Raw genomic sequence first — 16,882 nt, forward strand, 5'->3', positions numbered from 1 at the left:
ATATTTTTTTAAAGGAAGTTGTGTTTTTTTACTGAAACAGTCAAAATGGTAATCACATACTGATTTCCCAAAGCAGATACTGTTTTAAGAAAAAGCACTATGGAAAAAGCATACAATATTAATGGTCATAAATGCTTCAGCTAAGTGTATTTATTGAGGTAAAATGGCCTGGAAACAGATGTAATAAGTCAAACAAGGACATCAACCTTTAATCATCAGGATAATGCCAAGAGAGCATTTTTGTTAGCAACTCTCCAGAGGGAAGATACTGGCCTCCTACAAGAGGTCAAGAAAGGTCACATAATCTCAGAATTCAAGGAAATAATACACACACACACACACACACACACACACTATCCTATACTTCAAAATCTAGTATTACGAGTTCCTCTTCCTCTAGCATACTTCAATATGCTTTGAATTCACCGTTTCAATAGACATTTCTCTAGTTTCCAAGCAATCTGATTGTAAACACTTAATCATCCCCCTGGCCCCTCTGCCCCCCCCCCCCCCCTCTGGGTGTATTATACTAGGATAAAACTTTTAGAACATGTCTTGGGTTTTGATTGGTTTTCCTCATTAATGAGATGAGTCCTTCAAAATATAACCTTGACTTTAAAGAGTTTCTTTAAAAAAAAAAAAAAAGGTCAGTAGCAGCTATTAAACTATAATTTCAATGGAGATGGGCAATCATAGTGGATACATTGTCAGCATCCTGGGAATCAGAAGACAAGAGAGAATAAAAAATTGCCAGTCATAAAGATGAAAATTTACCAAACTTAACCAGTGATAACAATGACAACAGTATTCAAACAGAATAAAGTCTGTGGGGGAACCAAGCAGAAAAGCTGTCCTAAGTAGTTTTATGTCTTCTTTCCTTACCTAGGAGGTAAGCTAGGTTTCAAATTAGGACAGAATTGATTTAAAATATAGTTCAAAATAACTGCTGTTTGATTTATCACTAACTATATTTCCTCAGCTTCTAGTTCTTGATAATAGTAACAACTGGCTGGTATAGAATGTTCACGTTAGTTTACGTTTAAATTTCTCGTTGCCAGATGTGATGCATATTATGAAACCAGAAAAGATCAATCTAGACCCTGTGTCTAGGGCCATGGCCATTTGCTGTGCTAGTCTCGGGAAGAGATAACAATTGCTGCTTTCTTTCTCCAGCTCCCTATGCTCCAACATTGATCTTTCTGTAAATCAACCATGCAATGCAATTTCCCTTTCCCTGAAATGCTTTTCTCCAGACTTTTAGCACAGCTGGCTCCTTTTCTTCTAGTCTCAGTTCAAATGTCATTTCCTCTGAGGTCTTTTCCAGCTTCCATGCCTCTATTTTTTCTGAGATCATATACTGTTGATTTGTTACAGCAGTTCACACTGTAGACTATTATCATGCTTGGTAATTTGTTTATCTCTACTGACTAGAATGTAAGCACCACGAAGAAGCTTGTAGGTCAAGTTCACAGCTGTATTCTCACAGGCTAGAACTGTGCCTCACATAAAATAGGCTTCTATAAGTGATTGTTGGATGGATGGATGAGGAAGGGCAAAGTCTAGGTGGTTGATAAAGATCCTCCTCTGTTCATAATCTGACATTCCATCGCCACCATGGCTAACATCTGCTCTCAGCCTCCACCATTTCTCACCTGGACTGCTGCAAGTCTGCCTGCTTCTTCCCTGGGTCCCCTACGGTCTATTTCAACACAACTGCCAACCTAATCCTCTTTAAAACATGCCTCTCTTCTGTGAGAAACCCTGTAATGGGCTCCGTATATCACTCAAAGTAAAAGCCAAAGTCCTTACAAATAGCCTACAAGCCCTACTTGGTGTGTTCCCTCCTTACCTCTGACATGTCCCTCGCTTAGTCAGCAATAACTGCTTTTGCCTTCCTGTTCCTTGAACATGCCAGGCACCATAGGGTATTTTCTCTAAGCTGTTCCCTCTTCCTATAATGTCTTTCCTCCTGTATCCAATCGACTAGCTCCCTCACCTCGTCTATTTAAATCTGACCTTCCTATTGAAGCCTATCCTCATGCCTACTGCAACCGATCAGCACACCCCCATGTCAGCTTTCCTCCTTAATCTTTTCCCCCATAGAACATATTATCTTCTAACATACTGTACAGTTTATTTTTACATTTTATTAACTGTCTTCCCTGCCACCCTTCACTATAATATAAACTCTGAGGGCATACTTTGTTCACTAATGATTCCCAGGCACCTATGATAGTGTCTGGCACAAGTAGGCATTCAGTATATATTAACATGAATTAGTAATCTTGATCCTATATAATAAAAGCCTAATATGCAAATTGTCCCCTGGACTGGGAGTTTGACTGCTTGACCAGTCGCTATGACGTGCACTGACCACCAGGGGGCAGATGCTCCAACTGATAGGGTAGCTTGCTGCAGGCCCTGTTGGGCTGGACTGGAAAGTGAGGTGTGAGGTGAGCCCTCAGGAAGCTCCCAGGGTTTGGCCCCAGCCCCCAGTGGAGGCAGGCAGGGGCAGGTGGGGGCAGGAGCCAGGAGGGACCGGGTGGTGCAGGAGGCTGATATACGTGATCAGAGAGGCGTGGACTGTGCAGCCCTCCACAGCCTGTGGCATTCTCAGTGCACAATTTATAATCTTCAGAGCTGCTTCTTTTTATTTGATGTTTCACCAACTACTCCAGGATACTGGGTAGCACCATTGGCGGGGCCTGGTGGGGCGAGGGGAGGCCAGGTGCCAGAGGCCAAGGGGCAGCCTCGGGCTCTTGGGACGCAGCAGAGAGGGGGGCGGGGCTGAGTCGGAGAAACCGAGTCCAAAACTTGAAAAGTGGGAGGTAGTGAGGGGCAGAGGGCGACAGCTGTGCAGGGGCCTAGAAAAGCTGCTGAGTGGAGGAGCCCGGTGCCTCTCCCACGGGACAGGCTCCACGTCCCTTCCTCCTCCCTGTGTCCCTCACCCCAGCTCTCCTCCGAGACCCAACCTGAGCTCACCCTGTATAGCCCCGCCCCACACAGCCACACCCCGCCTTTGGGGAGCTCCACCCAGGAGGAGAAAGGGGAGGCTGCAGACAGGAGGTCACAAGAAGGGGGCAGAGCAGGGCCCACCAAGTTATATGGAGAGGACAGAGGGAGACCCCACATGACTGGGGACAGAGATGGGCAGAGAAGGAGGGCTGTGTGGAAGCAGAAATCCTGACCCCATTTTACAGGCCCCAGCAGAGTCGGTGTGTGTGTGCGGGAGGGGCACATGAAGACAAAAGAGAGTGAGGGAGGACTGGATGGATAAAGAGCAGCATTTGATTCATGGCCTATTTTTATTTTTTTAATTATATTTTTATTGATTTCAGAGAGGAAGGCAGAGATAGAAACTTCAATGATGAGAGAGAATTAATCTGCTCCCTCCTGCACGCCCCCTACTGGGGATTGAGCCCACAACCCAGGAATGTGCCCTTGACCAGAATTGAACCCAGGACCCTTCAGTCCGCAGGCCATGGCTCTACCCACTGAGCCAACCCATCTAGGGCGACCCATGGCCTATTTAAAACCGCTGCAGTAGGCTGAGCAGGGGTCTTACCACGATGGTGCTACCTGATAATGAGGGTGTCTCTCCTTATGTTGAAGTAATCAGAACTGCAGCGAAGTAAAGGCACACCCACGGAGCCTGCAAAGGGTTTCCACGCACACGATGCAATTTACTTCGGGCGGCAGCTGAAGAGGGTGAGCAGAGCCTTGGAAGGACATGAGGTCTCCAACAAGGACATAAGGGCTGGAGGGAAAGTGCGTGCTGAGCATTCTGCACTGTGAATTACAATCTCTCTCTCTCTCTCTCTCTCTCTATATATATATATATAAGCCTAATATGGTAAGTGTCTGACCTAGTGGTCGACCTCCCGCATACCTCTCCGGCCACAATCATGTACCGGTGGGGTCCCTTGGCCTGGCCTGCGCCCTCTTGCAATCCAGGAACCCTTGGAGGATGTCGGAGAGCCGGTTTCAGCCCGACCCCGCAAGCCAGGCTGAGGGACCCCACTGGTGCATGAATTCGTGCAACGGGCCTCTAGTTTAAAATATTATCAATGATTGCTTTATAGCTCTGAATCACTGAATTGAACCAGATACCAGACCATCTTAAGAACTTTCTCAGCATTTAGAAATGTCTAATGGTATTTACTCCACTCCCTTCAAAAGCAGTGTTCTCTGCTGATGATAGATATAAGATTCATGCATTTTGTGGCCGGTTTTATAATATGGCTACCAAGAACCTTTTCCAACCTTGAAGATTCAAGACTGAAAAACCTTTCCTTAGGTACCTTTTGAGATGGATATGTAGCCCAAGCCGCAATGTTTTAATAGGAAAAGGCTTAGTTTGGCTATTTCAGATTTGACTCAATTTTCTAAATACATAACTTTTATCAATTTCATCCAGACACTGCAATTTATTATACAACCCTCACTCACAGATTTCCCCTAGATCTGATGCATCTAGACTCTAATCTTTAGATAGTGTTATAAATGTACACCTTGCAGAGATGGCAAAGTCTAACTCCTTAATCTTCCCTGAGAAGATAACTTTTAGAAATGAACTAAGTATTTAAGGAAAGTTACACTTTATGTTATGATTAAAGAAACACAATAGAAACCCATTCTGAGTATGAAAAAAATAAACACTAAATTATTTCAGTTACTCTACTAAAGCCTAAATCTAAACCATAGATTACAACCAGTATTTAACTATACATTCACATAGTTAATGAAGGGGAAAAAAACTTGAACCCCATGCACCGAAAATAGCCTGCTTCCACTAACGTCAGATATTAGCATATCCCAGGATATAGTAGATTGGGGGCAGGACTTCAAGCTCAATTAAAGCTGAAGGTCATTTCATTGTGTAATTCTGAGCTGCTAAAAATAAAATTTCACTAAAAAAAATCACAATGGTACTTTATACAACCTTAATGACAAAAGAATAATTTTTTGCTCCTTATCTAAAATTTATAATACTGACCAAAAGCTATTAATTATTGGTATATGTATATTAAAGGGTGATAAAATAAGACAAAGCATGGTAAAGATTGCTTTATTGGTGGCAGTTAGTACAAGTCAATAAATATTGATCCCAAAGAAGAACTCAGTTATTGTCAGCTTACTGGTCCATAGAGAGCTGAATGAAATTGAACCAGCTGATTGCTGGGAGGATAACTGAAGTCAATCCTGCTTCTTTGGAAATGAAGCCAAAGCCAGCTGATATATGGCATAAATTGTTCCTAAAAAAATAAAAGAAACACAAGAAGAACTTAAAAATGTATACGCATACTTTGAATAATTATACAGGCAGTGTTTATTAAAATACATTTTAATTTCATTTTCAAAATTGAGCTATCAGCTATTAAAATGTGTATACATTTTTTAAGTCACCCTGTATATAAATATTTATTCTAGTTTCAATATTACTTAACTTCTACACAAAGTGCTAGATACAGTGCAATAATGTATTTGTCATCTTAAAAACAAAAATTTTTAAATAAAATTAAGAACATATATAAAGATAATTTCCATACTTATCTAAGAATGCCTGAGAAAGCTAAGAATGATTAAAAAACCAACAAGAGGTAAAAATACACAAGCTTTCCCTAAAGTGTATTGCCAATGTAAAACCAAGGAACATGATATATAATTTTAAAATAACCAAGAATAGCTAATAACTAGAAATTTATAACTCTGCTCCTACTATACCAATTTGTGTATTACACTGCTAATACTGAATAATGGACCTGCCCAATCCACAGAAAAAAATGTCAAAGCACTTTGCATATAGTAATAAGTATTGGTCTGCACTGGTTTTGTCATAAATAAGTGTGTACAAAATTGAGATGTAAAATTTTTTTATTATGTATCACAAAATGTTTAAAAGCCCCTTACAGGAGATGGGGTAGAATAGATGCCTTCAATTCCTCCAAAGGCCTGCAGGGCCACCAGTGGCACATGGAAAGCCAATCATCAAACTTTACTGGTTTATTTGTTAAAGACATTAAGATGTTCTTTTTTTTTTTTACAGAGAGGAAGGGAGAGAGATAGCCAGAAACATCGATGAGAGAGAAACATCGATCAGCCGCCTCCTGCACATCTCCTACTGGGGATGTGCCTGCAACCCAGGTACATGCCCCCGACCGGAACCAAACCCGGGACCTTTCAGTCCGCAGGCCGACGCTCTATCCACTGAGCCAAACCGGCTTCGGCTAAAATGTTCTTATACAATATGTACCAATCACCCTCTTGAATCCTTAGAGCAAAGCAGTAAGATCTCAGATTCTAGAGAAAGAGTGCCTGTGTGAAAATACCGGCATAGCATGCTATATACAGACGATGTATTATAAAATTGTATACTTGAAATATATAAAATTAATGAATGACAGCCCAATGAATTTAATAAGAAATAATATTTTAAAAATACTGGTATAGTAAAAGCAATGAAATTGTTAGTTATCCTTACTATTACTTTTCTATAAACCAAGCATTACAAATGTCTTACCACCAACTGGAAGAATCATGGGAGCTCTATACAGGGAGGGCATCAGCTACCCCACCCTTTAGATGCACTGGAATTCCATCATCCTCCTAAGTTAAAAAAAATAGTAATATTAATAAAAAGATTAATCCATTCATATAAAATTAAGTGGCTAGAATTTAAATATTTTAAATTTCAAAATTAAAAAGAACTACAATTTTCCTGATTTTTCTCTACTACTACTACTACTACTACTACCACCACTACTTTTAAAGTAAGAACTTCTAAAGTCAACACTTTCTTTTTTTTTTTTAATTTTTTTATTGCTTAAATTATTACAAAGAGTATTACATATGTCTCCTTTTTTTTTCCCGCCCTTGACAATCCCCTGGCTTCCCCTACCCCCCAGTGTCTTATGTCCATTGGTTATGCTTATATGCATGCATACAAGTCCTTTGGTTGATCTCTTACCGCCCCCCCTCCAACCCCCCCACCCTCCCCGGCCTTCCTGCTGTAGTTTAACAGTCTGTTTGAGGCAACTCTGCCTCTGTATCTATTATTGTTCAAGAGTTTATAATGGTCTCTATTATCCATGAATGAGTGAGATCATGTGGCATTTTTCCTTCATTGTAAAGTCAACACTTTCTTTTAAAGTTAATTTGAGATCCAATAAAGATGTTCTTTCCATGGAATATATAAAATACAAATGTCAATGATATGAAAATATATTCATTGAGTTCATCAACTTAATTACAAATATTAGTAATCATCACATTTTAGATTCAAAGAGAAGATTTTTTTTATTCTTTAAAATAAAGGCAGAGATTAAAAATGGTGGCGGAGTAATTGGATGCTACATGGACATGCTCCCAGGACCAAACTGGAATTACAACTAAAATACAGAAAAACTTCCTGAGTAATCAATGGAAGACTCCCTGGAGAAGGGTTGAAAAAAATCACTCAATCAGAGAACCAAAAAGAAAAATCAATTAAATAACAGGACAGCTTAAGGAAGCTGTGGGACAACGTGAAATGTAACAATACTTGAATACCAAGAGTGCATGAATAAAGGGATAGAGAATGTGTTTGAAGAAATAATGGCAGAAAACTTCCCTAACCTGGTAAAGGAAAAAGTCACACAAGTTCAGAAGGCACAGAACCCCATGCAAGAAGAACCCAAACAGGCACATACCCAGACACATCATAATTAAAATGCCAAAAATGAAAGACAAAGAGAGAATTTTAAAGGCAGCAAAAGAAAAGGTTACCTACAAAGGAGTTCCCATAAGGCTGACACCTGATTACTCATCAGAAACTCTACAGGCCAGAAAAGAATGGCATGAAGTACTCAATGTAATGGAGAGCAAGGATCTGAGAACAAGATTACTATATCCAGCAAGGCTATCATTCAAAATACATGGTCAAATAAAGAGCTTCCCAGATTAAAAAAAAAAAAAAAAGGCTAAAGTAGTACATCACCACCAAGATAGCATTACCTGAAATGCTAAATGGACTGCTGTAATGAGAAGAACCAGAGAGAGAAACCTAGCCATACAGAATTAAAATGGCAATAAATAAGTACCTATAAATAATAACCTTAAATGTAAATGGATTAAATGCTCCAATCAAAAGGTGTAGGATAGCTGAATGGATACAAAAACATGACCCAACTATATGCTGTCTACAAGAGACCCACCTCAGAACAAAAGACACACACAAGATGAGAGTGAAGGGATGGAAAAAATTTTTCCATTCAAATGGAAAAGAAAAAAAAGCTGGAGTAGCAATACTCATATCCAACAAAACAGACTTCAAAATGAAGGCCATCACAAGAGACAACAAAGGTCACTACATAATACTAAAGGGACGATCCAACAAGAGGATATAACCCTGGTAAACATATATGCACCCAATATAGGAGCACCTAAATATATAAAAAGACTTCAACACCCCGCTGACTACACTAAATAGATCTTCCAGACAAAAACTTAACAAGGAAACAGTGACTCTAAAGGACACACTGGATCAGATGGATTTAATTGATATTTCTAGAACATTTCACCCCAAAGCTGCAGAATACATTCTTCTCAAGTGCACATGGATCATTCACAAAGATAGACCACATGTTAGGACATAAAATAAGTCTCTACAAGTTCAAGAAGATTGAAGTCATAGCAAGCATCTTGTCAGATCACAATAGAATGAAATTAGAAATCAACTCCAGTGAAAACACCCAAAAACATTGAGGCTAAATAGCATTTTATTAAACAATGAATGGGTTACCAACATGATCAAGAATGAAATAAAAAACTTCCTGGAAACAAATGAAAATGAACACACAACAACCCAAAATCTCTGGGAAACAGCAAAAGCAGTCATAGCAGTACAGGCCTACCTCAAAAAAATAAATAAATAAATAACAAGAAAAATTAACAATAAACTATTTAACCCTACAACTTAAATAACTCGAGAAAAGCCCAGAGTAAGTAGGAGGAAAGAAATAATAAAGATAAGAGCAGAAATAAATGACAGAGACTAAAAAAACAATACAGAAAAATCAATAAACCAAGAGCTTGTTCTTCGAAAGGATAAACAAGATTGATAACCATTAGCCAGACTCATCAAAGAAACAAAGAGAGAGGACCCAAATAAATAAAAGCAGAAACGAAAGCGGAGAAGTAACCAATGACACCACAGAAATAGAAGGATTGTAAGGAAATACTATGAAAAACTATATGCCAACAAGCAGGACAATGTGGATGAAATGGACAAATTACTAGAAAAATACAATCTCCCAAAACTGAATGAGGAAGAATCAGAAAATCTGAATAGGCTAATAACAACTCATGAAATAGAAGCAGTAAGCAAACAAAAGCCTAGGTCCAGGCAGCTTCACAGGGGACTTTTACCAAACATTCAAAGAACTATCACCTATCCTCCTCAAACTATTACAAAAAATCCAAGAGGAAGGAACACTTCCAAGTTCTTTTTATGAGGCCAGCATTATCCTAATCCCAAAACCAGACAAAGACACTACAAAGAAAGAATTACAGGCCAATATCCCTGATGAACATAGATATTAAAATCCTCAACAAAATATCAGCAAATTAGATCCAGTAATATATTAAAAAGATCATACATCATGACCAAGTGGGATTTATTCCAGGGATGCAAGGCTGGTACAATATTTGCAAATCAATAAATGTGAAACATCACATAAACAAACTAAAAGACAAAAATCACATGATCATATCAGTAGATGCAGAAAAAGCATTCAACAAAATCCACACCCATTTTTGATAAAAACTCTCTGCAAAGTGAGAATAGAGGAAACACTTCTCAACATGATAAAGGCCATTTATGACAAACCTACAGCGAACATCATACTCAATGAGGAAAAACTAAAAGCACTTCCCCTAAGAATAGGAACAATACACGGATGTCTGCTTTCACCAATCTTATTCAACACTAGAAGCCCAGTGCACGAATTTGTGCATGGGTGGGGTTCAGCGGGCCCGCCCCGATTGGGGCCAATCTGGCCGGGTCAGTTGTGGGGAGGGGACGCAGGAGGTTGGCCGGCCAGCCTCACCTCCGATTGTGGTGGGGGGGTGTGTGTAGAGGAGGAGCGACTGGGGCAGGGCCAGCACAGGGGAGGGGCCATGGGCCATTGTCCAGCCGGCCCCGCCCCCTGGTCGAACTCCCGGTCAAGGGGACAATTTGCATATTAGCCTTTTATTATATAGGAGGATAGTACTGGAAGTCCTAGCCACAGCGATCAGACAAGAAATAAAAGGCATCCAAACTGGAAAGGAGGAAGTAAAATTCTTATTATTCCCAGATGACATGATATTGTACATAGAAAACTCTAAAGACTCCAACAAAATACTACTAGATTTAATAAATGAATTTGGCAACGAAGCAGGATACAAAATCAACACCCAAAAATCGATGGCTTTTTTTATACACCAATAAGGAATTCTCAGAAAGAGAAACTAAACAAACAATCCCATTTACCACTGCAACAAAAAAATTAAGATACTTAGAAATAAGCTTAACCAAGGAGGCAAAAGACCTGTACTCGGAAAACTACAGGACGTTGAAAAAAAGAGATAGAAGAAGATATAAACAAGTGGAAGAATATACCGTATTCAGGGATTAGTAGAATCAACATCATTTAAATGTCCATACTACCCAAGGCAACCTAAAGATTCAATGCAATCCCTATTAAAATACCAATAGCATATTTCATAGATCTACAAGAAATACTCCAAAAATGTATATGGAATCAAAAAAGATCCTGAATAGCTGCAGCAATCTTGAGGAAAACAAACAAACTTGGAGGAATCATAATACCAGATTCCACATTATACTACAAAGTCACCGTAATCAAAACAGCCTGGTACTGTCATAAGAACAGGCATATATTTCAATGGAACAGAACAGAGTCCCCAGAAATCGACCCAAGCCATTATGCTCAATTAATATTTGACAAAGGAGGCAAGTGCATACAATGGAATCAAGACAGTCTCTTCAATAAATGGTGCTGGGAAAATTGGACAGATACATGCAAAAAAAATGAAACTAGACGTAACTTACACCATACACAAAAATAAACTTAAAATGGATAAAAGACCTAAATGTAAGTCAGGAAACCATAAAAATCCTAGAAGAAACCATAGGCAGCAAAATCTCAGATATCTCTCATAGCAATATGTTTACAGATACATCTCCTATGGCAGTGATGGCAAACCTTTTGAGCTCGGCGTGTCAGCATTTTGAAAAACCCTAACTTAACTCTGGTGCCGTGTCACATATAGAAATTTTTTGATATGTGCAACCATAGTAAAACAAAGATTTATATTTTTGATATTTATTTTATATATTTAAATGCCATTTAACAAAGAAAAATGAACCAAAAAAATGAGTTCGCATGTCACCTCTGACACGCGTGTCATAGGTTCGCCATCACTGTCCTAGGGCAAAGGAAACTAAGGAGAAAATAAACAAATGGGACTACATTGAAATAAAAAACTACACAGCAAAAGGAACCAATAACAAAACGAAAAGGGAGCCCACTCTATGGGAGAACATATTTGGCAAGGATACATCTGATAAAGGATTAATATCCAAAATATATAAGGAACTCATACAACTTAACAAAAGGAAGATAAACAATCCAATTAAAAAATGGGCAATGGACCTAAATAGACACTTCTCCAAAGTGGACATACAGATGGCCAAGAGACATGAAAAAATGCTCAAAGTCACTGATCATCAAAGATGAAAATTAAAATGACAATGAGGTATCACCTGTCAGAATGGCTACCATCAACAAATCAACAAGTGACAAGTGCTGGCGAGGATGTGGAGAAAAGGGAACCCTAGAACACTGGTGGGAATGCAGACTGGTGCAACCATGATGAAAAACAGTATGGAGTTTCCTCAAAAAAAAATAAATATGGAACTGCCATTTGACCCAATGATCCCACTTCTAGGAATATATCCTAAGAAACCTGAAATACCAATCAGAAAGAATGTATGCACCACTATGTTCATAGCAGCACAATTTACAATAGCTAAGATCTGGAAACAGCCCAAGTGCCCATCAGTAGATGAGTGGATAAAAAAGTTGTGGTACATTTATACCATGGAATACTAAGCAGCAGTAAAAATGAGGAGTCTCTTGCCCTTTGAGACAGCATGGAGGGACCTGGAGCGTATCATGCTAAGTGAAATAAGTCAGAGAAAGACAAGTATCACATGATCTCACTTATATGTGGAATTTAAGCAACAAAATAAACTGATGAACGTAGTGGATCCAGAGACATGGAAGCATGGAACAGAGTGCGGAATCTCAGAGGGAAGGCAGGCGGGGGACAGTTGGTGGGTGGACATAATCAACCAAGGACCTTGTTTGCATATATGCATGGCCCATGGACACAGACAAAGGGGTGGTGAGGGCCTGAGCAGGGGTGGGGGCAGGCTGGAGAGGGTCAATGGGGGAAAAAAGGGGACATGTGTAATACTTTCAACAATAAAGAATTATTAAAAAAAGTAAATAAATAATTTCTAAAAGGGAAGGGGTTTTGGTTTATAACCCTAAATCTATAGCCTCAATGCCTAGTTCAGCACCTGTCATAGAGTAAATATTTAATACATTTGTTAAACGTAACTATTCTATTTTTATGTAGTATAGATGGTCCAACTTTTTATCACTTAAAATTTTATTTGCAAAAAACCAAAGATCACAATAAAACAAAAACAAAAAATCAAGTAGATTACTTACAAAGGTAAACTACTCTATCTCACTAAGTTTCTCCTCATGAGAAACACCTATTAACAGTATGGTGCATATCCTTCAAATTTTTTTTAATGCTTATATTGTCATATCTTCTAATTTATATATCTATGTGCTTAAAATACAAAATGAGGTTATGCTATATAATCATTTGCCACATACTATTTTTTGCTTATGATATCTTAAAAAGCATTTTCTTGTAGTCCATTTAAACTGACCTCATTCCTTTTAATAGTTACTAGCATTCCACTGTACAAAAATATAATTGAATTAACCAGTCCTCTATTAATGGGTATTTAGATTATTGGGGTGTTTTGAAATTAAAATTCCATAATGAATAGCCTTTTTCCTATTTGTAAATATTTATGCTACTATGTCTGTAGGAATGATTCTTAAAAGTGGGAGTCCTAGATGACAGGGTATATAATTTGTTTTTAATAATACTTTCAAATATTCTTTTAAACGTTGTATTAATTATACTACTATCTAGCATGTATCAAAGTATTGTGTTTGAATACATGCTAGGTAGTAGTACTGAATGTACCTATCTCCCACACCTAGCTAACATAACCTATTTTAAAGCTTTCTAAACATTTGATAATTGTAGAGGGCGGGGGGGGGGGAGTGTTATGAACTTGTAATTTTTATTTGCACTGAAACATTTGTTATATTTTTAAAATTTGTTCTCAATTTGTCAGTTGCCTTTTGTAACCTAAATGCATTTAAAATGTTTATGTCACCAAACCTTGCAAATTTTCTCCTTTAAAGCTTCCTTCGAAAGCCTTCTTCCCACCCCTACAATTATATAAAATAATCTCCTATGGTGATTATAGTAGTTAGTAATACTGTATTGTATACTTGAAATTTGCTAAGATAGTATTTCTTTAGTGCTCTACACAACCACACCAAAAAATAACTACATGAGGTGATGGATGTGTTAATTAACTTGATTGTGGTAATCATCAGATACATTAAACATCAGATTGTATACCTTAAAAAAATCAGGTACAACCTAAACATATAGAATTTTTGTCAATCATATCTCAACCAAACTGGTGGAAAAAAAGAAATATCTCCTATATTTTGTTCTAACTTTTTTGAGAGGCTTTTATATCTGCAATTTATCTTTTAATATACAATATAGAAGGGATTAACTTTTCTTCCTTTAAAATAGCCAATTTTTTCAATACCCATGATATCACTTTTTCCACTGATATAACATGTATTAAATTCATACATCTATCTATCTATACACATATATAGATAGATATATAGATGTATAAATATATATTCTGGGCCCTTCCTATCATCTATTTGCCTATTCCTGTGCAACTACACGATGTAATTCCTCCAAAGAAAGTGTCCCTGTCCCCCTAATTTATTCTGCTTCCTCAAGGGCCTCCTAGATACAGCAAATGCTCAGTTAGCTATCAATAGACAATTTCTTATATTATTCTTTTGCTAAATACAACAGATTCACTAATAACTAGACATCTCCAGATTTACTTCCTATCTTTACCTTTTGGTAATCATATTATTTTAAGTAAAAATCTCTTATAAAATATTTCAGTACCTGAAATAGCTTTTGTTTCTCTCGAACTTTATTTTCAAACTGCCTGCGTGAAGCAGTACTTATGGTCCTCTGGGAAATCTGACGAAGAGCCTGAAATTAAAAATCCAGACATATTAAACATAAGGCTTACAGAAACCTTCAAAACCGTCCATGTACAATCTGCACAATTACAGAAGAGGGAAAGTGAGGGTTAAAATCTATCCAATTTGTCAGTAACAAAGTTATAAACCAACATCCAGGTTTCCCAATGTGTTGGCCATCCTCTGCTCTTTATACTGCATTCTGCCGTCTCCAAAGACCACATTCAAGAAGCAATTCATGCGAATTCTGAGCAAAAACAAACAAGCAAACAAACATGACCTTGACCTGAGTTGAACCAGTATTATTATGTAATTCTTGAAGAAAACATACTGATATAATAAATATTACAGAAACAAAAAATGATTACAAAATACACTAATAAAGCTCAAATGTTTTCATTTAATGCTCGACCATATTAAAAATCTATTACTTGATCTCAAAATAAACTAGCATGGTTCCTAAGATGCTTCTCATCACATTTTTCTTAAAAAATCTTTAATAAGATATAAATCTTTTAAAAAGGAGACCTGCATTATATATCCAGTTGAATTATATAATTAATGAAAGAAATTCCACTTTCTAAAATATATTACAAAACTAAGTAAAACCTTTTTTATTGTTACAGAAGAAGGTGATCGCTGTTTCACTTTCCTTTTCGCAAATCTGGAGAAATATCGCACATGCCGAAGCCGGTGGAGGGCTGAAGGGCACTGCGGGACCGTCTGCAGGAAGCGACACGGAACTGCCACCACGACCGCTCCTCAAGTCCCACCCGAAACTGGACGATTTGCTTTTCTAACCGAAATCTGATGCTCAGGGAGCTCCGAACCTCTGAAGCCTACACCCTTTCAGTAATAGAGGAACACCTTTCTGTCTGAGGCTTCGGGTATCAGAACCTTCCCCCCGGACCTTGGTTACTCACATCAGAGCTACTAAACTCATCTAAGTCCCTCAGAGTTAGGGGCGGCGAGGGAAAAACAACAAGGCTTATCTAACTAACACTCCTGTGCTCACCTTCCCAGCTTCTCCTCTCCCTACATACACCCAGCAGAGACTGGGCGAAGGGAAAGCAACGTCAGGAGTAAAGGACGCGGACCAAGGTGACCCAAGAAGCCGCCCTCCTCTCCCACCTTCCCTCTCAGAACAGACTTGGGAGTCGGTCGCGGTCCCTTAGCCTCCTCTCCCAACGCTCCCGCCCCCCAGCGCGACTGCAGGCCGAAGAGCTCCTCACCAGCAGATTCCGCAACATGTTGGCTCAGTTATTGCCCACCAACCGCGACTACTAAACGCCCGGAATGCCTAACGTCACACCGGAACCGGAACTACCTTCTGGGCATGCGCCAACGTCAGGGGTCCTAACTATTTCCGGTTGGACGGGGGAAAGGCTGGCGCTCCTAACCATAGAGAGCGGAAGAACAGCGAGAGCGGCGGCACGGTGGCCGCTCTAGCCAGCTGGCCGTTCGGCCCCCTCATCTCGTTCCCGGCCTGTCGGACGCCTTCCTCCCGCCGCTCCCCTCGCCCCCCCGCTGGCTGGCTGGGGAAAGCAAAGGACTTGAGACCAGAGACGCGGGCAGTGGGGTGTTACTCGCTCTTGTAACTCGCTTAGATAAGATTGTTGTGAGACCACGCTATCCTAGAAAGTCAGTGTGTGTAGTTTGAACGAGAAGGCGTAAACCTTTGAGCAACCTTTGAGCCCATTTAGAGGCGGAATGAGCACTGGGTTGGCCGAACTATAAGCTGTGAAGATGGATGAATTTGGGAACAAAAAGGATAACTCCTCTTACACGGGTAGTTTTCTCCATCGAAGAAATTGCTGTGAGGGCGTTATTGTTCCTTGTGCTGAGAGCATGCTGTGAAGACCTGCGTTGGGATACCCATTTTTATCTTCTTGTACCTCTGGACGCTGCAGAATCCCCCATGCAAAAAAGCTCTTCCACAGTGTCCCAGAATTGTGGCAGCTGTTCTCTCATTTCTCTGTGCCTGGGAAAACGCTGCAAAGAGGGGGATTTTTAAAAATATATATATTTTATTGATTTTTTACAGAGAGGAAGGGAGAGGGTTAGAAACATCGATGAGAGAGAAGCATCGATCAGCTGCCTCCTGCACACCCCCTACCCGGGATGTGGCCCGCAACCAAGGTATATGCCCTTGACCGAAATCGAACCCGGGACCCTTGAGTCCGCAGGCCGATGCTCTATCCACTGAGCCAAACCGGTTAGGGCAAGAGGGGGAATTTTTTAATGGGGGACAAGGAATGGGATGGCAAATCTGAACTTAAGTCTTGCTGTCTTAGGTCCAACAGGGCACTTTCCATAACTGGAGTTTGTTAGCCAAAGAAATTATTGAACAGGTAAGTTGTCAGTGTGTCCTGCATCGATCTTGCTTATATAATGCTACATTGCAAGCGTCTTTATTCTTTGTGCCCACTCCCAAG

The 16,882-nt window shown here is 39.4% G+C and overlaps 1 protein-coding gene across 1 annotated transcript; it reads right to left on the reverse strand.

Moving 5' to 3' along the window:
* Positions 1-6,168: 6,168 nt before the first annotated feature.
* LOC102421764 (cytochrome c oxidase subunit 7A2, mitochondrial) lies at positions 6,169-16,430 on the reverse strand. Its single transcript, XM_023754285.1, has 4 exons — positions 16,233-16,430; positions 14,601-14,694; positions 14,368-14,457; positions 6,169-6,606 (listed from the first exon to the last, which is right to left on the reverse strand). Exons 1-4 carry the CDS (start codon positions 16,295-16,297, stop codon positions 6,547-6,549), a joined length of 309 nt encoding a protein of 102 aa, XP_023610053.1. The 5' UTR covers positions 16,298-16,430; the 3' UTR covers positions 6,169-6,546.
* Positions 16,431-16,882: the final 452 nt, after the last annotated feature.

Source organism: Myotis lucifugus, unplaced genomic scaffold (assembly GCF_000147115.1).
Source record: "Myotis lucifugus unplaced genomic scaffold, Myoluc2.0 scaffold_59, whole genome shotgun sequence".
In the NCBI taxonomy this organism is placed as follows: Eukaryota; Metazoa; Chordata; class Mammalia; order Chiroptera; family Vespertilionidae; genus Myotis; species Myotis lucifugus.

What these genes read in the sequence shown, in the direction of transcription:
- LOC102421764 (XM_023754285.1), bottom strand. Translation starts at nt 16,297, where the DNA reads ATGCTCTCAGCACAAGGAACAATAACGCCCTCACAGCAATTTCTTCGA. An exon ending in ACACATTGGGAAACCTGGAT is followed by an intron (nt 14,458 to 14,600) that starts GTTGGTTTATAA and finishes TTTTAATTTCAG; the next exon opens with GCTCTTCGTCAGATTTCCCA. An exon ending in AGAAACAAAAGCTATTTCAG is followed by an intron (nt 6,607 to 14,367) that starts GTACTGAAATAT and finishes TTTTTAACTTAG; the next exon opens with GAGGATGATGGAATTCCAGT.